We start from the raw sequence: 27,992 nt of genomic DNA, 5'->3' as shown, positions 1-27,992 counted from the left end.
ATGTCAAACACAACATTAGGTTCAGCTGCCCCCTCTTCTCCCCCATCTTAAAAAATGAAAGTTTATTTCCCACGGTTATGCCGGCTAGGCTAAAGGAGACGGTGATAATGAGAAATGAGTGAAATGGTGGAATGAAGAAAGTGGGAGGAAACGAGAGAACCTGTGCACGCCTATGCATGTATAGTATATGGGAGTAGAATGGAATACATTGCCTGTATTATCATCGTGCACATGCGAGGTTGAACTCACCTACATGCAGTGTACAGACAATGTACAGGTGTTTGCAGCAGAAGGAAACAATTTTGCTGGTAAGTTGAAAATACCAGGGTAAGATACTGCTAGCAAACATTCTTGCTGCAACCACCAAAAAAAAATTAACCAGATTGTTATAATGTCCCAGACGTTGAACATATATGGAAAAGAAAATAATTAGTTGAAAATTAAAGGGGGGGGGGGGGGCTATTGTGCCTGAAGCTCCTACAGAGTGTGCGATTATTTATTCCAGAGTGTATTAGGTGTAAAATATTTATTTTTATTTAATAACAATTTAATAGAAAATGGTACGTATATATCCCTAGTTGAATGGCATTGTCGTGAATTTTAATTTTCATTTAAACTACAAGGAAACAATTCAGTGATTGGTTGCAGCGGTCATGTGACGGGAAGTACGTGTTTTTGGCGCAATATCATTACTGGCGGTTTGAAGTGTATGATGAAGAGAGTGTAATCATGATTGAAGATTATTGTATTGTTAAATGGAAAAACGGTTCTTATTCCGTTTTGAATGTAAAGCAGAATGTCGGAAAAACGAAACTGAAGTTGGGAGAAGAGGGATGTTTCCGGTGGAAACAGAAGAAATTCAATGGGACAGTTTGCCATTTCGGTGAGTAGCTCTTGTGTTTCTTGCTGTTGTATCTTTATAATAACCTTTTGTTGTAGAGATTGAGAAGTTTATTTTTGTTGGTCTCAAAAATAAAGTTCTAAAATCAATGTAAATTATGTTACTGTTTTTTTAAAATAACGTAATTACGACTAGGCTTCGACCATCATGTAGGCCTATGTTACGTGTACTATTGTGAATATGCAATTATTTCGTTATTACATTTGTACATATTGTTCATACTGTCCTATTTTAGGCCTACATTCTTACTTTCAAGAAATTATTATTATTATTATTTTTAGCACTAAATGCTGTTTGCGTCATAAAGTGTATCGTAAGAGAGTAAATACATTACGTGGTGCAGGGAAGGTCCTAGAACGCTGGTCCCCAGATATATATTAGTAGCTAGTTTGGATCCTTTCTGTACCACAGCTCAATACTTAACTCACACAGTACTGCCGGGCAAGCGATAGCGAGTGAAGGCGGGTTAGAAGCCCTGCAGGGCACGCTGATTTCTTTCTATATTACATTCAATGTGTGACCAGTGTTCTAGAACTCTGCCAGTGGTGCATAATTCACGTACTATCCTAGTTCATGGCCGCATTACTACATTCATGATATATTAATTTCTTTCAGCACCAACTGCACCCTTAGGGTTCTGTCCTATTTTAGGCCTTGCCAACTGGCCGGTATTTTACCGGTAAGGCAGGAGATTTTGCTGCTAGTTTGATTAACGCAAGTCTATATCACAGACAGCTTGTGAGGGGGTAGTTTATTTTCCTAGGTCCACATGATTTGGTGCGAAATATGTACTTGAAATTATTCAGTCACCTTGCACATTTTGACTTTACAATAATTTACTCAACCATTATGGTGAACATGATGAGGCTAACTTTTAGTATCTCCCCCAGTCTTGTTCGGTAGTAATTTTGAGTCACTTGACTGATAAAAAAAAGTGATTTACTTGCGTTACGAGGCAACGTAGTAGTAGTAGGACGTGTTAGTGGCCCCACAGGGCTCGGTTTTTTCCACCTTTATCATAATTGTAGTACGGGTTTCGGATCCATGGAACGTAGATGTGAAATGGACGAAGGCTGATAGCCATTTCTATTTCCTTTTTGTACATATATCTTCTATCTATAAAATTCAAAGTACTGAGTGACTGACCGATCCTCGCACAGGCCAAATCGCTTAAGTTAGAAATTTGAAATTTGGACAGTATAAAGAATTTGAGACTTAGGGTACCACTAAGGAAGGATTTGTGGAAATTAGACGGCTTGGGGGGAAAGGGGTTGGAAATATTTTAATAGGATTGCCATATCTCCGAATCCCTTAAGCTTAGGAAGTTTTGTATTTGGACTTTTCATTTAAAATAATTAGACAAATATTTCAGGGTTTTTGGAAATTCACCCGGGGAGGGGAGGAGAGGAAAAAAGGATGGGTTTGCAATTCTAGACTGCGGGGGAGAAACAATATAAGTCATAAATGGGTCAAAATGAGATCAGTCAAAATTTGAGATCTATGTGTCATGCTCCACCTCCGGTTAACTTGATATAAGTCAATTCTAAACAACGTGAGTTGAATAATCGCCTCCTGAAAAAAGGTTTTTTTTTTTTTTACTTTGTTTCTCCCACGCAGTTTAGAATTATTATAAGATGATGTCGATATGTCGGAACATTTGAAGATTAGAAACATGAAATCAGGACTTCTCATTTAAACTAATTAGACACGTATTTAAGGGTTTTTAGAAATTCGACGGGAAGAGGACGGGAATTATTTTAATTAAATGACCATATCTCCGAATCCCTGATGCTGAGAAAGTTGAAAACTTCAACAATCATATAAAATAGCAAGATAAACAAAGGAATGAACTATAACTACTACCCCACTCTTGTGATAACCCGGTGAAATTACTCAGAAAAGTACCCACGTTTCTCCTTGCGTGTAATAAACAGGAAAGTATGCAGACACGTGTCTGAGGGTGTATAAAATTTCCGATTATTAGAGTGGAAGGGGCTCAATTGTTGGTCTGACGCAGCGAAGCGGGTACGTTCAGCTACTTTATTTATATACCCTGTAAGTGAGCTTTGGCGAACGCGCAGTTCATTTTGAACAAAAGGTACAGATTGCCAAGACGTTTTCCTTCCGGAATTACGGATTTCTGTGCATCATCTCGCTTCACTCGCTCCCACTCTCAGATATGCACTTCCACCGGCTGCCACCTTCTAGTCGCACCTATAGTTTAATAAAGGATTCAATAAGATGTTACTTGCAAATGCATTTGCTTGATATGTGCAAGTTCTAGATTTGCACAGCAAGGCTTCAGTGAGATTTGGGTTACATTAGATCCTTTCTGCTTAATGCAGCATAAATTGATACAGGGAGTTCAACCAACGTTAAATAACGTGAATGCACCGGTTGTGGACACTGAGATATTTGCACGAAATCTCTGATTTGATGCTTAAATCATTAAAATATATTTGTAACTACTTATAAGTATATAATTGATTAATACTTAGTGTTATTAATATTTCTCTTTTTATCGTAAAGTGCAAGCACCTTATACGGGAATTCTATCATACTAATATTAAGCAGGTTTTGTCTTTGTAAATATAGATTAATCAGTAAGCATATTTATTATGTTTTCTTAACAGGCACCAAATCTGATTGTGAAAGTGAGATTGACAATTGTATTCAGAATGGTGAGAAAGATGTTGCTGTTCCTAGTAAACGAATAAAAGGAACTGAATCATCCGATGAGACTGATGTTCCGAGCGAAGAGGATCAATCTTCGGTGCAAATAGATAATTTGGAAAATATATTCGAGAGAAACTATGAACATGTATTAACAGAAAAGACATATTCTAACCACAGTATTGAACAAAGAAATGCTAATACCTGCAGTGATAGCCTTGAAGTCAGTAACACAACTACAAGTTTCAAACGATGTAACAATTGTGATCAGTTGCAGAGAAAAGTCACAGAATTGAGCTGTAAATTAAAAGAAGAGCGATGCATGGTGGATGCTTTGAAGAAAGAATGTGCTTCTAGGGACCGCGAGAACAGCCGAAAACTTAAAGTTCCACGTTGTGTGAAACAATTTCTTTTCCAACTATTAGATGCAGAAGTTGATGACGAACCTTCCGAAAGTGAATTGTCTTCCGTTAGTACGAAAACCAGGGTAAGTATAGTATTTACGAAACAGGATTATTGTAAATTTATTAAGTACAGTAGCTACTCTCTCCAAATTCCTTGTGCTTGTAATTATATCATGTATGTTTTTCAAACGCTTTTTTTCTTGTACTGTAATTCCAGAGGTTCATTAGGCTCGCCATTCTACAAAGATAAGTTATTATTTTTGTGGAATGGTGACCGTGATGAAACTGTGGACGATTGAAGATTGGCGTTAAAACCATAGATAATATAATTGGATGCACAAGAAATTTGGCGACTATTGTTACTGTAATTCATAAATTTAATACTTATGCGCATCTGGAATTATAATTTTTAGTGTATTTAAAATTGTTAAAAAAAAAAAAAGTAAAGGAAGTAGCTGCAACATTTTTCCTAACTACAAACTTATCGAATAGAAAGTGAGAGTTCATATATTATTTTAATTGCATTTTTTTCCCTTAAAATAGTTTCTTTTTTTCCCCGTCGAAGAGCAAAAAATGGACTGGGAATGAAACCCTCTTCGGCTTACCGTGCCGTAGCTTTAACAACTATGCTACCCAGCCTACATTAACTTTGACAGCTGAAAGTTTTGACGCGGTCTCGAAAACGGGAGTTGGTGGCGTACAGGTTGACGCTATGGCACGTTAAGCAGAAGGCTGTTTTATCCCCTGCCCAGTTTTCTTTTATCAATGTTCATTAATATTTTACGGTGAAAGAAGGTATTTTAATATAAATCGGTTCTTCGACCATGTTCGATCTTTTCAATGTTAGTACAGCCCTTCAGGAAATTTACTCTAAGTATCTTAAGTTGTTCATTCTATTGAATGTCAAAATGAAAGAAAATTTACAAATGAAGTATGCATTTTGTTTTGGAAATTGTGACTAAAATTGTCAATCCTGTTCGTAACATTTTTTCTTTTTTTCTTTCTTTTTTTCGGTCTGCTTTTCAGTATTGATTTTATATTTGATATGTAAGATACACGGTAATAGCCTCTTTCTGCATGTTACTCTACCCTATGAGGGGATAACAAATTTAATGATATTGAAAATGATAAGAGTACATACAAACATGAATATTTTTTCTGAAATAGTGTGTAGCGATAGTGGTTACATATTACAGCGGCCCATAAAATTTTAAAGATTTTCTACTCACCCCGAAATGTACCTTTGTTTCGTACTTGTATGAAAGTGTGCTATTTGCATTTTTCTTTCAAAGGTTGGAATTGATTTAATTTGTATGTTCTCTGTTAGCAGGATACTGACTTATCGTGCAGAGGAACTGCCGATGTTGTTCTGAGCGCAGAATATCCAAATGTTGTAATAAAGAAGACACGTTTGGTACGATGCCTTGCTAGTGCAGGTCAATCGGGCACGAAATTAACAAGGAATTTAATGTCAGTTTTTTTTACTGATAATGAGATGAGTTCCAGCTCCATTACTGGTCATGGACAAATAAAAAAACAGTTGTCTCCCGACGTAATTGCAGCAATAAAGGGTATGTATATATCTTACATGTTTCCTACACATGTAGAAAATTGCTTCTTATTTTTGTATGTGAAAACAGCATTTCGCTTACATGGAAATAGTAATGTAAAACGTGTTAATATTTACGTACCAAACAATTACGTATTAATACAAAATTATGTAATTTCAACCGATAACGATACAAAGGTATGGGACCGCGGTGGCTCAGTGGTAGAGCGTTCAGCTCTGGTGCGTGTGGTCTCTGGTTCGATCCTGAGAGCCTAAGTGGGCTTTATGGTGGACAAACACCGTGTGAGTGGGTTTTCTCGGGTCCTCCCACTTTCTTCATTCGATCATTTCATTCATTCTCATCACTGTCTCATTTAGCCTACTCGGCATTTACGTGGGACGTAAAACTGAAAGAGTAAAGAGAGATACAAAGGTAAAAGTTGGAAATCCATTATTTACTACGAAAAAGCTGTGTGCCTTACTGTAGTGGAATTGAGTTACGAGCGAGGGAGGCGGAGCTAAGCGGGATAACGAATTAAAAAATTAATATACTAGGTTCATTCTACTCGCGGCTTCCGCACTCCTTGCTCCATCTCAGTTTCGCGGAAGGCGCACTACTCTCTAGGTTAATAATGGACTTCCCACTCTCCACCTTCGTAGGTTAATTCCTTTTTTTTTTTTTTTTTTTTTTTTTTTTTTTTTTTGTTGCTGCTGTTAGGTTACGTTTCAGTAAATACTATCTACTAGTCGAAATTAAATTAGAAGAACGTACTACATGTGTAAAAGAACATCATCTTGTATATAACGCTAATTAACATATATTCGGAACTGGGCTGTTCTATCTTAAGATTTTCGCACTTGCGCAGTATAGAAACTAGAAGAGAGGTAAGGACGCAATCAAAAGAAAATAGATGGAAATAAGTTATTCCATGCCTTACTTACCTTCACAATTTCTATTTCTTCGAGAATGCAAAAACTTGAACTCGGAACAACCCTGTTCCGGATATATGTTGATCAACATAACAAGGTTTTGTTTATAGGATGTTGTTAGGTAGGATGTTCTATTCAATTCATTCAATTGAATATTCAAAGTAAATTAATAACCACTATAGTTTGATGATAACGATGATTAATAATAAAATGAACGTGCGCATTATAAAAGCATGCTGTTCCAAATTAACGCAGTGTATTATTTTCAACAGATTATGTCCTCATGAAATTCCCGCAATGCAAACCGTCTACTATACATGCTGCAATGACTGATAAGTGCGTGCAGGCTCGTAAATCGATGAAGAAGAGAGCAGAAGGGAATTTATTGGAATAGGATACAAAGGAGATTGAATATCTTACTGAAACGTGCAAGATTAAGTACTTGTTTTTATAAATATTGGAGCTATCTTTTGAGTCTTCCACAAATGTGTGTAGAATTTTTATTATTATTAAAGCACTGTGTGTTAAACATTTATTTAACTATTGTAATAATACTGGTTTTTACTTTATTTGCCTTGTTATTTAGAGTTTTGGCGTTATAGTTTTAAGCTTAATTAGCAATGGGGATCTTCGCTTCTGACTAAGTTTTATCTTTTATGTAAAAAGCATTAACGTGTTTCCTTTTGTAGTGGAGGCAACGTAGTAACAAAGAAGGTTTTTTTAAAAGTGTTGTAATTCTAGCCTTTCACTGTTGCTGACATGAAACGGCAGTACAAGCAATATATTTCATCTGATATTCCAAATATATCTGTTCTAAAAATACCACGAACAACTCTACATAGATGGAGTAAGCGGGAAGATATTTTTGGTGAGCACCAAAATAGTACTGGTTTTTTGACAAAGGGAACACAAAATACGAATAATAGTTACTATGAGAGCAGAAATGGTACTTGTGAAATGAATGTCACTTGTAGTAATACTGATAAATTCGATATGGAACATAACACACTTTCCTCTCACAACGTCAGTGAACAATCAAGTACGGAAAGCCTCCCTGAAAGGGACTGTAGAGACGATTATCTTTCATCATTTGCTGTTGACCTGGGTAACACGACGAATGAAACGCATTCTTCTCATTCAGTGTGTTCTTCTGAAGTTTCAGTCGAGACTGTATCAATATGTGGTGAACCGTCAGTATGTACGCAAGTGAGCGTGCACTCTGAGTCGATTGGAGAGGAAAGAGTAGAAGATAACAGTATTTTAAAGGTAATGAAGTTTGTGAAGAAACATAAGCTTACCAAAGTTGCTGTTTCAGATCTTCTTCAATTATTACATTCTATCAATGCAAAACAAGTTCCAAATTCAAAGTATAGGCTTTTCAAAATTTTTAATAATTCAGGATTACTGCAGGTTCAGAAACACTACTTCTGCTGTCAGTGTGCATTTATGTATGATTCACCATCGGCGTCTCTTCATTGTGCATGCACTAAACACTCGTGTAAAATAGCTCATGTATTTTTTACCTTAGATATTTTAAAACAACTTGAAAATATGTTTTCCCGACCTGGCTTTCTGGCTAAACTTTCAACTTCGCAGTCAACACATGAAAACATTTTGGAAAGTGTTAGAGATGGTAAAATATATAGCAAATTTAGAGAACATCATCCGTTTTTAGACCAGAATGGTATTCTGTCATTGACAGGAATTATTAATGTAGATGGTGTTAGTTGCTTTAAAAGTTCCAGTGTTTCGTTTTGGCCATTCTATTTTTCTATTTTAGAAGTTAATGAACCCACTAGATGGAGACCAGAAAATATTATTTTGCTAGGTTTGTTTAGTTTCAATGGTTTATCGGAACATTGTATGAAAAAAAACGAGTTGTTACACAGTATATTTTATGCTTGTGTTGTTGCAAAATTAAAAAAGTTTGAAGCGGGAATTCAATTGGGAAAACAATTCTTAATTGGTGAAAATGTAATAAAAAAAGTTAGTCTTCATGCCATACTTGGCACATTTGATAAACCAGCAAAGTGTGCTGTACAGCAGCTTGTACAGTTCAACGGGAAATATGGATGTAGTAAGTGTTTACAACCTGGAAAATACTTACACCAGGGGCTACGTATTTATCCTTATAATAAGAATGAGCCGAAAGGTCCACCAAGGCTTGATGATGAACATCTGCAATATGCTAAGGAAAAGGTATTTGGTGCCAAAGGGAAGTCTGTTTTTTCTAATCTTAATTCCTATCAACTCATTGACAGCACTATGATAGATTATATGCACTGCATATGCTTAGGTGTTTTTAGGTGCCTTACAATGCTTTGGTTAGATTCGAAAAATAAGGATGAGGTCTGGTACTTAGGACGGAAGATTCATGTACTGAATGATCGCTTAGCACAAATTAAAACTCCATCTAGTATTTCACATACTCCACGGTCCATGAAAGAACGTAGAAATTGGAAAGCTATAGAATTTGAGTACCTCTTTTTACTATACTTTCCAATTTTTTCTGATATATTTATCAACGATATATATTTCAATCACATTCTGCAGATTGTTACACCTATGGCAGGTTTTTTAAGGTCAGTCAATGTGAGAAATATGGAGTCGATGGAGAAATGCTTTCATTCGTTTGTATTCCAAATGCAATATTTATATGGAGAAAAGTATATGTCATCGAACATCCACGACCTGCTTCATCTTACAGATTGCGTCAGAAATGCAGGACCTTTGCAGTCATTCTCTTGTTACCCGTTTGAATCTTTAAATGGAACCTTAAAACATCACATGCACGGTACACAGGAAATAGCTGCCCAAATTGTATCTGGATTTGCTGTAGAAAATATAATTTTTAATGATGATTCGTCCGCTGAACTTGCAGTAAACGATGAATTTGTATTAAGTTCTAAATCTGTTACATTTTCAAAGGTTGAACGTATTGATTGTGAATCTGAAACTATTATTCGCAAAGCCCAAGGTATTCCTATCACAAAACATTGCTTTCAGAAACAGGAAGTAGTTAACATACATAAATGTTCTCGAATCGGCAATAAAAAAACGGGAAAAGTAATATTTTGCACATCTAATCATTGCATTAATAGGAAGCATGATGACAGTTACTTTCTTCTTATTTCTGATGGGGTGCCTTACGCGTGTCAGATTTCCGATATCTATATCGCTAATTGTGAATCTTGTTCCAAAGAACATATATTTTTTTCTGTTAAGAAAAAACAAGTTTATACTGCGTTTAGAGAACAGTGGTCTGGTCAACCAATTACACATGTATTCCAATCTGATAACAGTACTGTTATTGAAGATTTTGTAATATTAACAAATGAGCTGCTACATAAGAAACTTATATGCTTAACTATAGAAGAGAAAAGTTTTTTCTCAAAACTTTCATATTAGCAGGTTTATAATTACAACAGCAGCGAGTAGCGAAAAGTCAAATTTTGTCATAAAATTCCAATTAAAAGAAACTCTCTGACCACACATGGTAGATCTGTGCCTAAATAATTTAGAGTGGGTACTGAAGGCAAAAACAAACTTGAAATGAACTTCCACCTGCATTAACTCTTGTTTAGTTGTGAAATTACTTCTACTTTTGTACAGTCACGGACATAAATAAATGGAAGTTGGAGCCATTATTTCTTATGGCTCAAACTTCCATTTTTTTATGTTCGTGACTGTACCTACTATTCAATGTTAATCATATTTAGGCAAGAATTAAGTGTTGTATTTAACTTTTCTCATCAACATGTAACTGCTTCTACTCTCATGGTATTTTTACTATGCAGTTAAACAATGTTAACAGGTTTGTTTCCTGTTCTGATCTCAGGGGCTCAATTCCAAACTTTAGGAAGATCTCATCATAACTGTTTTTCACAATTTCTTTGGAATAACGTTTTCAATTTAGGAAATAAGCTTCCTCATTCATATTTTCATGTATGTGTGCTGATGTAATCTAGTAAAGTTTTCTTTATTTGAATGAATGGTAAATGAGTACTTAAAATATTGTTTATAACAGGCACGGAATTTTGTTCTGCTTGCTATCACTTATTTTTTAAAATTGTAATGATTGCGGTTAGTTTGACCGTACATTATTGACTATAATGCTTTTTTTTTTTTTTTTTTTGTATTAGTATATAGACAATAGTTAAAGGGACGTAAACAGGGCTTTTCAGATTGGTGTAATTTCGAGGTGTGATTATATATTTTAAAAACTTATGTCTCGACCAAACTTGCAATCTACTTCGTTCAAGATAGGTAAGGGTGATAGCAGCTAAAATTATTTTGAAAATTTCTTTCTGTATAGCGCCTCGTCGTTTCTAATCGCTCCGTCAGAAACTATGTATTGTAGGACATCTGTCCTTTATTTTTCACGTGCAGAATCACTTCCACGAGAGTAAGCAATCGGAAAAGCACTGTTTATTGGAATTACTAGATGGGTCAAAAAATTATTGTAACAAGTACATAAATATGTAATTTTATTATTTTGTATTTTTTGTACAAAAGAATAAAAAATATAAAATAAAAAATCTCATTTCTTCTTTATAACAGTAAGTTAGTATTATCATAGTGAGCAAACCTGTAAAGAATAAATATGGTAAACGACAATTCCTTTAAATTGCTTATTTGTTAGCTGTTTATAAATTGATAAATATTTAAATTTGTAGGGAAAGAAATGTAATAGGTTCGTTATAAGTTGACTTAGTTGCTTGACAATGCGTTTGTGCGACAAGACACACACACACACACACACATATATATATATATATATATATATATATATATATATATATATATATATATATATATATATATATATATATATATTAAATAAGGTGAACTATTGAACTACATGTTACTTTCAGATGAATACACCCTTGCACGTTCTGTGTTGGCCTTCTGTTTAGAAGTCGAATATGCCCATGTACGGTACATAGAAGTTTGTTTTGCGTTAATGCTCTTTAATGTCCACTGCATGTGGCTTATGCAATTCTTTTGGAAGAGAGAGCAAATATCAGTGGAACGTGCAAAGTGGATTCATCTGAAGTCAACGTTATTAGTACGTGCAATGTGCGTGTAACATACGTTGGACATGTGTGTTACAGGTGGATTACACGCACCTGTTACATACGTTGGACATATATATGACATGAGCACTGCATCTCCATTGCAAAGCAAGCAAAATTCATGCTACAACTTGATTACGTGCATGTGTAATACACACGTAACATGCATGATGCCATATGCGTGCAATGGACATTCAATGCTCATTGCATAAATGTTGGACGTGTGTGAAAGGGACATGTAGTCCACCTATTACATGCATGTCTCATGTATGTTAGAGGTGCATGCAATCCACCTGCAGCAGACATGTCCAATGTATGTAACTGGTAAATGTAATCCACCTGTAACACGTATGTTACAGGTACATGTAATCCACCTGTAACACGTATGTTACAGGTACATGTAATCCACCTGTAACACGTATGTTACAGGTACATGTAATACACCTGTAACACGTATGTTACAGGTACATGTAATACACCTGTAACACGTATGTTATAGGTACATGTAATCCACCTGTAACATACCTTTCCCACATATGTCACAGGTAGAAGTAATTCGCCTGTAACACGCAGGTCTCATGTATGTTACATGCACATGTGATCAACGTTTAACATGCATGTTACATGTGGCTCCCATGTACATGTTACCTACATGTCTCTTCTGCCGTATATACATGGAACGTACATGTCTTATGCGTGTCCAACACCTGTTACACGCAAATTTCATGTACACTTAATGCGATGTACTTTACATGTATAATTCGCTAACACGCCCACTAATTTGCTAACACCTGTATTTCACGTGTATTTAACATGTCAATTACATTTTTATCAAATGAAAAGCAGCTGTCGTCAGATCCTCATGAAGTAACGTATATGTCAACTACATGGAACATGCCGGTTACGTACATGTCTTTCCACTCTCTACATGTGTTTTACACGCAGTTTTCACGTTGCAAGGTTGCAACTTTATCAACATGAAAACTACCTGTTTCCGTGAAATGAACATGCAATGATCGTGAAAAAAATACATACCTGTCTCATGCGTTTAAAAGTGTTCCATTTTCAGGCGCATGTACAGGCGCCTGTAAAAATATGCCTGTTTATGCATGTTTCACAGGCGCCTGTAAACCACCTGTATTTTCTGTCTGGGTAAGCATATTTTCAATATTTAATGAATGATCCTATTGGAGATTTTTTTTTCTTTCCGATGGACATTTTGGAAATGGCGTCACGCACGTCGAATATTTCCAAGTAATCGGTTAATATTTTGAATTTTTAACATTGTCCTCAGTGTGCGAATTATCAAGGAGGATGAGTAGAACTTGATGTCTCGCACATGTTTTGGAATTTCCCATGTGAATTCTGCTATTTTTTTCGGATGTGCACTTTATCCCCCCGTAAATAGTCTTTTGATTGGTACACTGATTGTTCTTTTGTTTGGTCTCTATTTGCCTACCTTTTTGATCAACAGAATATGTGTATTAAGTTTAATAAGTTCATTTCGATTTAATTTCTTTTAAACAGCTTCAAGGGTACATAATTGGATGGCGAACTGCTTCTAGGGGTACGCGAAAACAAAAGGTTGAATAGCACTGCCTCAGAGTACCTTGCACACGTGTCATGACAAAGCACGAACTGTTACAAACACTAAATATTCAACTACCTGACACTCGTCATAAAATCAGTGACCTCAAATATCTGTATAAACTCACACACGGTTAACTCAGGTTCGAAACGCTATTCTCAGAATTGTATTTCCGAATTTCCTTCAGACAAACATGCAACACGTATCTTTTTCATACTTGAAATAGTTCAACGTTCTCTGTTCTACAGGCTTCCTAAACTATACAACGAAATATCACAAACACCCACAGATTTATTTAATTCTGAAGCTTCATATAACTCTGCACTACGACGTCATTTTGGTGGATAAACTTTAGTCAGCTATGGTCAACCTTTTTGTTATCACTTACACATTATTATTTGGTTATTGCTATTATTGCTATTATTATTATTATTATTATTATTATTATTATTATTATTATTATTATTGCATTATGTTTCATCTTAGATTTATTAGATATTCCTGTGTAAACTGGCGTTCAGCTGTATCTGCAATTATGTTCGTAAATAAGTAATAATAACAATAATAATAATAATAATAATAATAATAATAATAATAATAATAATAAAAAACGTACAGTACCAGTTTTATTTAGTGTTACAAAAGGACGCTATAGTATCACAAACATCGAAAAAGAAAGTTTAAAATTTTGGAAGCTTATACAATAGTAATAACGCAAGTGCGAGGGACGAGACAATGCACTTCCAAAGTACCTATTTGTCGAATACTACGGTCATCATATGACATATTTTGAACGTATCACATCCAATTACGTTGTTTGTTTCCAACAGAAATAAATTATCATAACGCCATTTACAAGAATTTGATATCGCAAACCATTCCGGGGATATGAAAAAAATAATGAACATTCCTATATAGCTTAAAATGGTGCATTTGTAAAAAGTTTTAAAAGTTTTTTTATTTACTTTGCTTATATAACATTATAACAATACTTTTATATTATACAAAATTACAAGTTCTCCGAATTACATAGTTTTAAGCAGTTTTGCATACTTTACCATTGTTTACCATATCTTTAAAGCACTTTGAGATATCAAATTACTGTAAACATCATTGTGATCTTTACATCTATTGAAAACTATGATGGGATTTGATGACGTACTTATGTAAACAGTGTTTGGAAATAACAGTTTTGAAAAAAGCCAGTTTTTAGGATAAAGAACTAAATTTCTGGGCTTTTGGCATTTATGACTGTTAGCCCGTCACGTATGAGGGATGACGTCACTTGGCGATCGCACTGCCTGGAGAATTGGGGAGGAAGAAATGAATGCGGAAGAAAAAAAAAAAGCAGCCTGAGACCATTATGTGAGGCCTCATCCCGTCATTTGTCTTGTGTAAATGTACCTGTTTACTTCCGTAGTTCCAGAGCCTAAGGATTTTTAGGAGAAACAAGGTATAGAACCGCAACAGAGGAACATATGCAAATCCTATTTACTATTTTTTTTAACTACAGTAAAGGCATGAGCATGTTAACATTAAAACAACGATTACACATCATGAAAGTTCTTTCCTTCCACCGTGTACTGGACAAATTATTTTACGATAATTTGAATATCCCTTCTTGTTGTCTTTCTTTTCACTGAGAAGTGCTAAATAAAGAAATTCAATCTTTTGTTATGAATTTGTGGCTGGCTGACCTGAAAAATTTGTTACATTTTTCCGATCGAGGGTCCTCCCCGCGCATCGAACCCAGGATCGCTTGCAATAAAAGCGAGAGCGTTATCGACTGCGCTACACGGGACCACAGTCATTTTTTTCAATCCCTTGTAATTTCGATTCTATTTTGTTGCAGTCTGTGTATCACGATGATAGTTCTTTGGATGTGCGTTGTCCCATCTGTCTCATTTGCGTTACTGTTGTAGACGCCTCCAAAATGGGGATGTTTGTGATGCTGTAGTTTCCTACTTTGCAACACTGAATAATAAATGCAATATTTTAAATTTTTATTTGACATGTGTATTAACCTAACATAGTGCCATTCGAGAAAAAACATAACTTTATGTTGGGTTAGCAACACTGTTAACCTAGTTCTACTTCGAAATGAAATGAAGTGAAATCTTTAACTTTAATGTCCTACGGTTATACCGGCTAGGCTAAAGGAGACGGTGATGATGAGAAATGAATGGAATGGTGGAATGAAGGAAGTGTGAGGAAACGGGAAAACCGCGAGAAAACCTATGCACACAATGTTTGTCCACCACAAAGTTCACTTGACGAGAGCTGGAATCGAACCAAGGACCCCATGCGCCAGAGGTGAACGCTCTATCACTGAGCCACCGCGCCCTCGTTAATCTAGTAATATCGCAGAGTATGTCAAAGAATGTCTTCCTGTAGATATTTGCACAGTACAAAATTTCACCATTTTTCTTCTCTATTAGTTTAAAAATTGCAAGAGCGTACCAAAATAAATGATCTTTTATGTGTATCCTTTAATATTAGTGTTCGCTTTAAAATTTATTATATTTGAAATGTAAAAGCTCATTGGTTGTTTATTTCTTACCTTCCTCAAATGCCTTTCTTAATTCTACTGGTATTTCTTTTACTGATACCTATACACCATCCTCTACATCTCCTAAGACGAATATGGAGCCTGTGTATCCATGGGCGCCAAAAAAAATTTCTAGGGAGTGTATCTCCCTGCTTGCTATATTACGTTGATATTTTTTATTTGTAATAAGAAAATCTCAAGAAATTTTAAGTTGTTTCCTCGAGCCCCTTCGGGCGCCCGTGTGTGTATCCCAGTGCTTTCTAAATATCCACATACTTAGCACTTGTTCTTATCTGCATCTATGCTTACCCTTAAGTACTTTCTTAACATATCAGACGACAAGTTCTGCCTGCTTGAAACGTATTATTGAGTGTATTATGTTTTGTTATTTTTTCTATATACATTTAACTAAAAGTTGCCTTGAAATTTCCTTTCTTGCAGCTTTGCTTAAACATCAATTAGAAGAATTAAAGAACACTGGGAATATAAAAAGTTTTGAAATGGAAGCTCTGTCTCAGAAATTAAAGAAGGAACAAAAGCATTATCAAGATCTACTTGAAGAGTTGCAGTCCCTGAAGCAAGAGAGCGATCATCTCGAGCGCTATCTGCATCAGTCGAAAGTTAAACTTCTTCATGAGTTCAGAGGATGGTGGCGCGCTAAGCAATCTCATCCAAACGTAACGTATCAGTCACAGTCACAGTCACAATCAGTCAACGTAACATCTGCTTCTTCTGAAACATTCTGCAGTCCTTCTCAAGAGACATTGTCTCTGGACAGTGGCTTCTGTGACTTCCAAGAAAATACAATTGACAATGAAGTCCAGAAGAACTATTTTAAGACTAATAAATATAAAGAGACGGAAAATGAAAGAAATATCTCTAAACACATAAATAAAAAAATGTTTGATGCCCAGATGAGCAGTACTGAAGAAAAAATGGAAAATCTACAACTTCTAAAAAATATGTCAGACGAAAATATGTATCTAATGCCAAGCACTTCTTTGCATGAACAAAAGATAAAAAATCCCATTGGTACATCTAATCATGCCCAAAACTTATTTTCTTCAACAGAATCAACCATTTTTTCAGTTTTATCAGATTCGAAAGCCCAAGATGAACAGTTATCGTTATCAGATAAATCGTCAAATAATCAGAATAGCATTGATGATATACCATTAACAGGAGAGAAAGATATCGATGACGAGATTATCGCGTTTTACAAGGCCAGAAGAAAGATGTTGAATGTTATAAAATGAAACACAATTTGCAACATCAATGTATAAATTTGTATTTTCCTAAATATATAATTGTTCTCAATAACCTTTATCATGCTCAAATAAGTTAAGTAATCTGCTTTGCAATATTTAAAAAGTCTAATATGTACATGTATGACGATGCTGAATTTCTCATATTTTCGAACATTAATTTAATTATATGCATTATTTGTTTTAGATTATTTTACAAAAAGAAAAAAATAACAGAAAAGAACAGTGTTCATATTCTTTATTCATTTCTTCGTCAATGTGTTAATGCGTTTAATTTTTGAGTATTGAAATCAATTTGTTGGCCTACCTAATATGGTTATCTTGTGTTTTAACATCTGGTTAGCTTGTTACGTAGTTTGATAGAAGATGCTAGTTATCATACGCTATCACCTGAACAGTTGTTGTTTATTATCCTCTGTTGCTATTAGCTATATAATATCACAAGTTATCCTTTGTTCTATGCCGTGCTTGTCTCTTCGTGGTTGTTTCTGTAACGAGTACCTGCTCCTACGTTTTCGACTCATCACTATGTAGACTCCACGAGCAACGTTAAGTTTATATTTACACACTCACTGCTGTCACTTACTTCAAATACAGTAAAACCTCTTAAGTTGGCCGAATTTGTAGGGGACCTGTATTTTCCCATAAGACTTATACTATTTATTGCTCTGTGAGTTGGCTACTTGTGACTTACTTCAAATATATACAGTAAAAGCTGTTAAGTTAGCCCACTGTAAGTTGGCCCAATTCTTAAGGAACCTGTATTTTCCCGTAAGACTTTTACTATTTATTACTCTGAGTTGGCCACTTGTGACGTACTTCTAATACAGTGAAAGCTATTAAGTTGCCCAACACTGTAAGTTGGCCCGATTCTTAAAGAACTATTTCTTTAAAATACATATTTTCCGTAAGTTGAAAATTTTTCAATGGAACTGATGGTAGCCAACATAGACAGGTTTCACTGCATATACATACAATTAAAACCTTTCAAATTAAACCAGCAATTTCTATTGTACACTCATGTCCAAAATGACTGTCGCATATCTATAACTGTCTTCTTGTGGGAATATAATTTGATAACGATTTTGCAGGGTGCTTTTAATACTGTTACTATATGTATAATCGGGAAATGTATATTTGTGGTAAATTTCATAGGAAAAGAATTATAAATACGAAAATTAGAATGAGCAAACAAAATGTTGCTAAATGAACAAGAAAGTTTTACTTTCGTTTTATTGTTCTTATTTACTTCTCTTTTGACATGAAATTTGCCACATACATCTCTTTGCCGATTATACACATCCTAACATTATAAGAAATACCAGGCGAATTCGTTATCAAATTATATTCCTACAACAACATATTTATAGATATGCAACAATAATTTTGGACACGACTGTACCAACTTAAGTTGGTTTGAAGAAGTGGAGTGCTTCTTTGAGACTGAAATATGCAGGTCCCTCTTGTTTCGTCATGATTTTGATAATGTTGATGTGTTGTTTCCCTGCGTTATTGTGTCGCACTTAAAAGAGGTGAAATGAAATGGAATTTTTATCTTTGTGCCCTTTAGGCTAAAAGAGGCGCATTGTTAAGGAAGATGAATGATGAAAGAATTGGTGGAGCGAAAATATGGTAGGAAAGAAGAGAGCTCGAGAAAATGACGAACATGATGTCCACAAAGTCACTTGCTTCAAACCAGGGATTCTAGCACCAAAGGTGAGCGCTCCACCACTGAGCCACTGTATCCCTAAAGGAATAAGTATCATAGAAGGTGGGCAGCGGTAAAGAGAACATTAACATATAATATAAGTGATGTAGCAATAGAAATGGTAATGTGTACAATAAAGTGTAAACTCGAGTTCAAATATTTTTAATTATTATTATATATTTATTTGCTGACGCGTCTATCCGTGGAAAATTTAGTGAAAGAGATGTAAGTTATAGTAGTAATTGCAGCATCTGATCTCACTTTTGTGTCCCTGGGTCACAGGTCAAGATCCCTGGCCACCCTCTCTAAATTTTGGCAGAGGTATCTAATGGTGGTTATGTCCGAGCGCTTACATATCGTAATGCGATTGGTCGCCACTGTGCCGGGTTATAGTTGTTAGCGATTCAGTTATACGGAGAAGTTGGTAATACGTGAGCCAACACAATTGTACGCTGTGGACTCATATGCATAACGCTTCAAGTTATCTACGGTTTTTATCAGAAAATGGAAAGGGAATTAGGAATTGATGTCATTCCGTTTCAAGATATTCCTTTGCTTGTTGAAAAGACATCTCCAACATTAGTGTTCGCGCACCATCGCTTATATCTGGAAAGCTTGCAAGTAAGAGTGGGACCGACTCAACCTTGCCTCTGCGTGGCTGATTTTGCTCTAATGCAAACTTCGATGCTGGGCGATATTCCACAGTACTGGGAATCCAATAGAACCCAATCGGTGGTACTGGCGAATTTTCTCGTAAGATGACAGAAGCCCACCGATCCAAAAATCGGTCGAACAACCTTCTGTAGTATGGCTGAAAAACCTGAAGAATGCTTTCGATGTTCTTGTCTGCCTGTCCCTCCTTTCCCCTCTAAGTCAGATTGTTTTAGTCGAGTGTGAACTTGAGTATTGGACCTGCTTTTTATTGAGAGCATTCTTTTTAGTTCTCTTTTGTGTTATGTAATTTTATAAAACTGAGATTTACTTGCAGTGAATACTTACGACCTCTTATCTAACGGATTCACAGACGAGGTAGTCCTGTAATCAGGATTTCATTTTAGAGGCTAGATAGTGTGGTGGGAAGGGGTGATCTTGCATGACGGCTTGTGCACCCACCAACTGCACCGAGTTTAACCTCTGTCGTGCTTTGTAGGTGTCATCCTTCACAGCCTGGGTGTTCCGCAAGGATACACAAACTCAACTCAATGGATTCAGGGAGAATCCATTAGTCTACAACAAACTGATGTTAGTGGAGGCAAAATTCAATAAAGCAATGGTTCCATACCGGTGTGCCGCAAAATTTTAGAATTTAATAATCATAAAGCACTTAATGACTAATTAAAAATCAATTTTGTGACAAAGTCTACTAGTCTTTGGCGTGGGAGACCCGGGTTCGATTCCCGGCGGGAGCTCATGTGGTTCGGTTTCCACGTTAATCAGTAAGTCCACGTTTCATATAGCCTCGCTGGTGAACGGGATGTTAAACTCAAAATCAACTCAACTCTACTAGTCAATGCCTCCAGCGGCAATAATATAGAGTCATTTCTTTATAAAAACTTATAGGCCTAGCCTTACATTTATTATTTGTATTACTATTAATGAAAAATGAAACAAATATGTCACAGTGTCGTGGATGTTCAGTAATGTGTCGTCAGTCAAAAAAGGTTGGGAACTATTTCAATAAAGAAACTGAAATTATCAACTGTTTAAAATTTTACTTTATTAATTAACAATAATTTGGGTCTCAAAACGTTTCGTACATAAGAAAATACTGTAAGCAAACAACAAAAACATTAAATTCACGAAAATATTATCGTTCAAGTAACTTGGCACTAATTTAGCAATATACGTAAAACAAGTGTAAGAGAAAAGAGAACTTCTAGGATCATAACACAAGTTTAACTCAAAAACTATTTTTATAAATAAATTATGAAATGTCCATACATTATACGAATACCATTGAATCTATTAAATTAATTTATGAAATAAATAAATTAATTAATTAATTAAATAAAAATAAATTTGTTACATTTGTTGAGGGAGTATGTTTACACACGCATGGGTAAACATGATATGAACATTTGTACAGCAAGCAAATTGAACCTTAAGAATTAAATTTAAAAAAGCTTCAGTTCACGTGTGAAAACAAAATATATGAGGTATGTTTTAAAAAAAAAAAGCTATCGAACCTTATTTTTTGTCCTATTGTAAACCAATGAAGCGCAGCAGACTTTTTTGAGTGTAGATATAGAGGGGACACTCATGCGCAGCGTCAGTCGCTGTCAGTCGGCCAACAACTGAAGACATGTAGTAGGTGGTCGTCGGATTTGAGATTTTTTTGTAGAATGAGAGAAAAACTTGAGCAACGATATTGTATCAAATTTTGCCAAAAGTTTGGTGATACCCAAGTGGAAACCATTCAATCGGATCGGTACATTCTATTTTGAAGCATAATTTGCACATGAGGAGAGTGTCCGCGAAATTTTATTCAGGCTTTCATTGCCAAACACAACATTTCTCTGTGTGTCAGGCTTCCTACTCACCCGACATGTAACTTTTGGTTATTTCCCAAACTGAAAATGCTACTTAAAAGATAATCGATTTGAGTCAAGAGAAGACATCATGCGGAATGTGACGGTACGGTTGCTCGCCATTCCAAAAAAACTGCTTTCCAAAAGTGTTTCCAACAATGGCGGGAGCACTGGGAGAAGTGTGTTCATTACGAAGGAGACTACTTTGAAGGGAATTAGTGTTTCGGACTTTCAAATCAATAAATGTATTTTTGCCAACCAAAGGTTCGATACTTTTTGAACACACCTCGTAAAACGCATAAATAGAGAATTTTAAATGAAGCTATTTAATCAACTTTTTCCAGCATATAGGGCTACACAGATCTCAGTCTGATCAACTACTAGAGCGAAAACCAGAAAATGGCCAAAACGTGATATATTTTGGCATCCTCGCATTGATTTGATTCATAAGGTTCAAATTCGTTTGCCTGTACTAATGTAGACTGAATATAAAATCTGTGCTAAGTGCCAAAAATTGAAAAGTTCGGTTTAGTGTAAAAATGTGGCCTATGTCTCTAACATTACTCAGTAAAAAACTTGCTACCTCATATTCACTGTGGAAGTAGTTCAAATAATTCCCAGGAGAATACGCGTGACTATACATATGTTCCATCAGTTTTGAAGTAACATCTGGGCTGTTTACTCAATATTTTCGTTTTCGCACTTACCACGGATTTTATATTAACTCTACAAATGTACTTATCATGTTTTGCCATCATCATATGGAGTGCATTCTAACTGGGTGCTCACTGCTACTTCCCTGTTAAGGTTTCTTGTCTTTTCTTCCTATGTCCTCCCTCCCTATCTGATAACGGTTTATATATACAGGGTGGTCCAAAAGTAGGTATACACCCCTGTATTGATGAACTATAACTTCTAGTTTATGGATTTATTTGCTTCGGCTCTTCCGAGCTTAAGATGTAAGTAAACACAAATTAAGAAGATAATAAAGAAACTAAGTCTACCTGATGAATAACAATAAGAAATGACATAAAATGCAATGACCTGATCAGCATGGTACTGTATACGTACTTTAGGCCTACCCTATATAACAGCTGTTCAATCGAAACATAGAAAAAATTAGCAACAATGAATACTTGACAGTGCCAAAGAGATGCCAGCACTGTATAAACATCGTTAGTCGGACGTGCGTTCGTTGAACTGAAAAAAATTATGAAGACGTCGAAGCAGGTATAACGTAGCGTGATTAATTCCTTTGCAAGTAAAACCTTTGATTGAATGCATGTTTAAAAGAAAGCTTAATGTTCACTGGTGTGCAGTTTCGAGGTGGTGGATACACACACTGCGTATCCTATGACTTCGACAGATGCTTGTAATCAAGAAGAAATAGACATGATAACACGACCACCATATAACCCTATGTGACCTGTTAACGGTTGTCAACTTCACCGTCGGAGCATTTTGTACATGGAAATCAGGTATTGAAAAGGGTAAGTGGCTAATGGAATATCTCAGCCGATACTACACAGATGGATGACACTTCCTGAAGCAACTTGTGACTGGTGCAATCACATCGAGCTGACAACAAAGAGGTTGAGTCATGAGTCAGGAGAGGAAGCATCTTTCATCACCAAGATCAACGAATGCAATCATCTACTTCGATTGGCAAGGTTCTGTTCACAGTGTTTTTTAGTGTCAATGTATTTTTACTGCTGGAGTGACTTCCGATCTACTCTCATTATTGTTACACTTTACGCGATTTTTGGCTTCGAGCAGCCTTGCAAATGAAAGGGCCAGTAAAACTGTCGCGAGGTGTGCATACGCTTTACGATAATGCAAGTTCACGCGTTGCTAAGAGACGAATGCGCAGGCCTTTTCTGACTCACCCACCTTATACCTCAGATCTCTCTCTCTCTCCGTTTAAGTACGCTCTGAAGAGTAAGCGTTTCATCTCTGACCGAACGGTTCGTTGGTTTGTGAGAATGGCGTTTGGCGTGTCCTTCACTAAGGCTATATGAGACTTGGATTACAGTTTAATGTGGAATCCGAAGGACATGAGCTCCCACCGAGATTTGAACCCTAGTTTGCGACATCAAACGCGAATACGCACTCATATACCCATGAGGGAGCTCTCAAACGGTTCGTGATTGTGATTCAACTTGCGCTCTTCTTTTCTGTTCATTACTGATATAGTTCCCTGCATCTGGAACTATTACCGGTGTACCGTTGTGGGGTAGCGTGTATTGTTCAATATGCAGCGTAAGTTTTTAAATATGTCTATGTTCAATTGAACAATCCTTATAAAATGAAGCATCAGAAAATAGTGAATATAATCACAGACACTTCTGTTCTTCCATGCATCATCAGATTGGAAGGGTGGAAAAGTAGGGAAAAATTTCGGGTGAGCGCCATGTTAGAATGCAGGATGAAGGTAAAGAGAGCTTTACAAATTGCCAATTATATATATGGACTATGTTTTCTTTTTAACAGCTCGCAAACTGATTGGAGACAATATTTCCTTTAATTATTTGTTTGCAAATTGTAATAAAATGTTATTTCGGTGAATTATAAATAATACAATTTGTATTACATTCTTCAATTGTCCAATCGAATAATAAAATATTTTCCTATTAGCTATTTTTATTCAAAATAAATATTGAAGCTTCCTGTGATAGCAGTCATTCCTGGATAGGATCTCTCTTCGTTAGCAAATGAACGAATACTTTTCTTTGGACCTCATATAATTGTTTCCTGCCCTCTACTTCTGCATTACCTACTATGGACCAGTTAGCCTCAGAGGTTCATCACAACCATCTCACAAAAATAGAATGTTCCTCCTATCGATCTTGTATCATATTTATCCATCTCATTATTCATGACGTGTTCTGTATTATATTCTTCACGTTTCCTACAAAAGCAACAATGAATTGAAAGAACGTTAGAATGGTCTGAACTAGTATTACAGACTGTTTACATTTTTGTTTATCACAAAATAAGTTAGAATAACTAAAAATTTCATCTGGAGGTGACTAGATAACAAATACAGTCTTTATAGAAACAAAATTATTTATAAAAAATACAAAACCAACATCTGTCACCAGCATTAAATTCTGCATTATTGACGAAATTGTTGATTTGCCAAATGTGTCCTGGAGTTCTTGCCAATGATTCCGAGTAAGAAATTAAAAGCACCAGTGCAGAAAACTTTGAACGTGAAACAATCTTCATCCAAAAATAACACATCCAGTTTATCCACTCGCTATACTCACCGGGTCTCGCTCTGTAACTTATTTTTACTCCTCCGAATGAAAGAAGACCTCGGGGAAAATAGTTTTGAGGACGTAGAAGGGGTGACAAAGGAGCAAGAATTAGAAGACATCATCGTGCAAAAGTTTCAGGACTGCTTCGAAATGTGGAAAAATTTAGAATGGTGTTTGCACTAAATTGATAATATTTTAAAGAAGATTCAATTTGGAACTCCTAAAACTACACTAAATTCAGCTTCTTTGGGCCCCTTACCTCGAGTAATTAGTTTAAAAGTGTTTTTACTATAATACAGAGCACATTTCTGGAATACAAGTAAATAACCTGCATGGAATATTAATTAATACCGAATATTAACTTAAAACTATTCATAAAATTGCACTGGGGTGTAAACAGTGGGTTACATAAAACCAAGCTTTTCATTAGCTGCAAGCATAACAACACTGTTCCTGTCGGACGCACTCAACTTCTCTTCACCCAAATATAGAATATTTAAAAATTCAAGGCCGAGGATATTATCTTGGAGGAAAATAATAACTTACATAACGTGGCCGGGTTTCGTGTGATTGTCAAGTTTTAGAAAATCCAGAGTTTGTGAAAATATGATTAAAATAATGTGAATTGTAGTATGCATCAGAATGGTGACACCCTAATGACTTATTTTATTTTCATATCAGAAATACGTGTATATACAGAAGGTTGATCCACCGATTTTGAAATAGTATTTACAGTATGAAAAGACGTATCACTACCATCGTTTGTAAAATGAATTGAAATTATTTTTGTTAGTTTAACGTCCCACGATTAGGCCTTTCAGACTAAAGGAGATAGGTGATTATGAAATTATTTTTTTTATGCTCTCCCAGCAAAAATCGAACCCGAGACCACGTGCACACGCACTAGCCACTAGACCAGCAAGGAGGGCACCACCGTCTCTGTTTTATGGAAGTACACGGACTATCACCTGACATCAAACTGTTGCAGCCCAGGCATGCATGCTATTTCTGCAGGTTTTGCATAGGTCAGTGAGGGTATTGTTTACAGTTCAAACGCGCAGTAATTGACTAGTTTGGCGTCACGCCTTTTTAGATGAATAAAATGATTTTTTTTTTTTTTTTTTTTTTAAAGTTTAACGTTTCGTGATAATTCCCGTTAGGATGATTAAGGTAAGTGAATGATGATGAAACAACTGGTGTAATGAAATGTCAGAGGAGAGGAAAGGGAGTATCCCAAGAAAACTTACGAACATGATGTTATACACCACATTTTACAGGAGTATAATGAAAGGAAAAACTTACTATAGTTTCCTGTTCTAGGAGATATAATCTGGTGGTATGATTGGACGCTTTGTCCATCTGGATCTACATTGCTTCTTCTTGGCTTCATAAAAACAAGACAGATTGTGGACGTGATGGATTCCTGGAAGTAGGGAGCATTCATTATCATGTTTTATCCATCTTATGTTTCTTCTCAAACTTCCAGTCGTAACTGTATGCGTTCCGACTCGAACATAATTCCCTGCGATAAACTTTCTCGGGACTGGCAGTCAAACTCGATACATGCCTCGCAAGAAGTTTCAACGTACGAAATTGTCCAAATTTTACCACTACACGTGAGATAAATGTAGGCCTCATGGAATGTGACAACCGTCTTCCATTACATTTCGCTGATAACCTTGAATGGACCTCTTCTCTTGGCGAATGTTCCTGGATAACTTCATTTATATTTGTCTGGACACGGTCCCTTCGATGGTTATACCATTTTCCCAACAGTTCCGCTGTTCGGTTGTACGAGAATTGCCTGTGGAAAAAATCTACGATAATGTACTATTCACAAAATGGGTCACTTTCGGCAGCATTCCATTAGCATGAACGTAATACTCCGTCAACTGCAACCTGAAATACTGCACTGATAACGACAGGGATTTCACGGTACTGACTGAACTATAAGGTGACAGTAGCGTGGATAAAATCAGTCGCTATAAACGAACAACTTCTGCAAGAGTTACTCAATTTTTCCTTAAAAATCTCTGTCCTTTTTCATTGAACATGTCACAACTAAAACAAGCTTCTATCATATTACTCAATGCATTTGGTCCTTCTGGTGCAGAACAACTTTCACAGAAAATAAGGTTAAAACTTCGCGGTTGAAATCAGTCTAGATTAAGAGTTTTGTAAAATCACAGTTAAGCTGGAAGTTTACGTATATATATATAATGTGATAATAAAATAAAGTCTCGCGATTATTTTCGCAAAAATTATTCAATTTCGATTCAATATGGAGTATAATTTGATTGAGACTTTCCAATTGTTCCAGTCGTTTAGGATTGAAATCATTCAAGAATCAGGGAGTGATATGTTATGTTCCATGATAAGTATTGTAAATATTATCTGATTTTCATGAAGTATAGCGAGTGTTTCATTTGAGATCATAAATTAGAAGCATGAGGGTGAATCCCTTAACGAGATTGTTAACAAGAACTTTCCTACACTTGTGAGATTTTTATGAAACATTTCATGGGCTTTGTTTGACACCTACCGCTTTCGGTTGAAATCAGTCAAGGGTAACAGGCTAAATTTAACCTCCTGCTAAAGAACGTGTTAATGATATAGTTGCTAAAAAAAATTATCCCATTTCTATAGTACATGTGCGTTTCCTTTGAAGTTTAAGACTTACTCCTGTTGAACGGAGTTGAAATTCTTCAATTGATCTCACTTTTATATCTGTCAACGACATCCGATACCAGTAGTGTATCTAATGTGCTTGCAACTTTTGAAAAACGTATTATAATTTAAAGTGGTATTACGTCGCTTTGGATAATCGTATTTAAATGAAATTGGTCACATTTGAAACAAAAAATCAAATATTTTTGTGCATGTCAACAATGTACAACAATGCTAATAATGGATGGAACCAAACACAGAAAACATAAATTCACTCATATTCACTTTGTGGTTAGTCGATATGGGTTCACTGTTGGATATTTAGCAGGCAGTTGCTATTTCTGCTGGAGGTCACTTCGAAAGCTTTTGTTTTTTGTACTGTTATGCCGTAATGTGCTAACATAAATTTATTTCCTTTCATTGTGTTGCATTATTATAAAAGAATAAGTTTTAAGGGGTTTTGGCGATCCCACAAGAACAAAGTTGGTGTGTTTTGGAATACCACAGCAAGCAAAGTCTGGTGCAGGTTCAGCGTGCTTTTAGACAAAGGTTGGAACATCAGGCTCCTAGACACATGTCAAGTTTGAAGTGGTACTGTGGTTTTGTGGATCGTGGCTGCATATCTCATCAAAGGAAAGGCCATTCTGCGAGACCATCTGTCAATGCGGGAATTGTGAAACAAGTGTGGGAGGCATGTACACGTAGCCCTAAGAAGTCTGTCTGTAGAGGTAGTAGGCAGTTGAACATCCTTAATCCACTGTATCTAAGATCGTACGTACGCGACTGAAGATTCACACCTACAAACTGCAATTAGTGCGTAACTTGAAGCTGATGACACTGTAAAACGATTAGATTTCTGTGAACATTTTATGGTACTAAAATGGAGGATTACGGGG

General features: G+C 35.8%; 4 protein-coding genes across 13 annotated transcripts in view; 3 read left to right on the top strand and 1 right to left on the bottom strand.

Moving 5' to 3' along the window:
- LOC145660719 (kinesin-like protein KIF6) overlaps window positions 1-20,951 on the top strand; it is a 108,574-nt gene extending 87,623 nt beyond the window's left edge. For both annotated transcript variants that reach the window (XM_081726088.1, XM_081726087.1), the window contains one exon: window positions 16,110-20,951. In XM_081726088.1, coding sequence (XP_081582214.1) covers window positions 16,110-16,924 — 815 coding nt within the window. In that variant the 3' untranslated portion in view covers window positions 16,925-20,951. The remainder of the gene's footprint in view (window positions 1-16,109) is intronic.
- Window positions 643-7,523, top strand: LOC145660723 (uncharacterized). 2 transcript variants are annotated; one of them, XM_081726099.1, is made up of 4 exons: window positions 643-883; window positions 3,535-4,061; window positions 5,306-5,549; window positions 6,730-7,523. In XM_081726099.1, exons 1-4 carry the CDS (start codon window positions 730-732, stop codon window positions 6,849-6,851), a joined length of 1,047 nt encoding a protein of 348 aa, XP_081582225.1. In that variant the 5' UTR covers window positions 643-729; the 3' UTR covers window positions 6,852-7,523. The 2 variants fall into 2 exon arrangements, with proteins under 2 accessions (XP_081582225.1, XP_081582226.1); XM_081726100.1 differs by having other exon boundaries at window positions 646-883; window positions 5,309-5,549.
- On the top strand, window positions 7,217-11,014 carry LOC145660717 (uncharacterized). Its single transcript, XM_081726083.1, has one exon. It carries the CDS (start codon window positions 7,217-7,219, stop codon window positions 9,863-9,865), a length of 2,649 nt encoding a protein of 882 aa, XP_081582209.1. The 3' UTR covers window positions 9,866-11,014.
- Window positions 20,952-21,579: 628 nt separating the features above from the next.
- LOC145660721 (histone deacetylase 8-like) overlaps window positions 21,580-27,992 on the bottom strand; it is a 270,630-nt gene continuing 264,217 nt past the window's right edge. For 2 of the 8 annotated variants that reach the window (XM_081726098.1, XM_081726097.1), the window contains exon 9: window positions 25,114-25,852. In XM_081726098.1, the coding sequence (XP_081582224.1) occupies window positions 25,746-25,852 (107 nt within the window). In that variant the 3' untranslated portion in view covers window positions 25,114-25,745. Of the gene's footprint in view, window positions 24,078-25,113; window positions 25,853-25,895; window positions 26,234-27,992 lie in introns of those variants that run through there. The other 6 variants (XM_081726092.1, XM_081726093.1, XM_081726095.1 and 3 more) reach the window with 5 other exon arrangements.

The sequence above is a fragment of the Thermobia domestica genome, chromosome 9 (assembly GCF_964235325.1).
Source record: "Thermobia domestica chromosome 9, izTheDome1.hap1.1, whole genome shotgun sequence".
NCBI lineage: Eukaryota > Metazoa > Arthropoda > Insecta > Zygentoma > Lepismatidae > Thermobia > Thermobia domestica.
The sequence above is the reverse complement of the archived record's forward strand: the minus strand, read 5'-3'. Positions and strand labels throughout refer to the sequence as shown.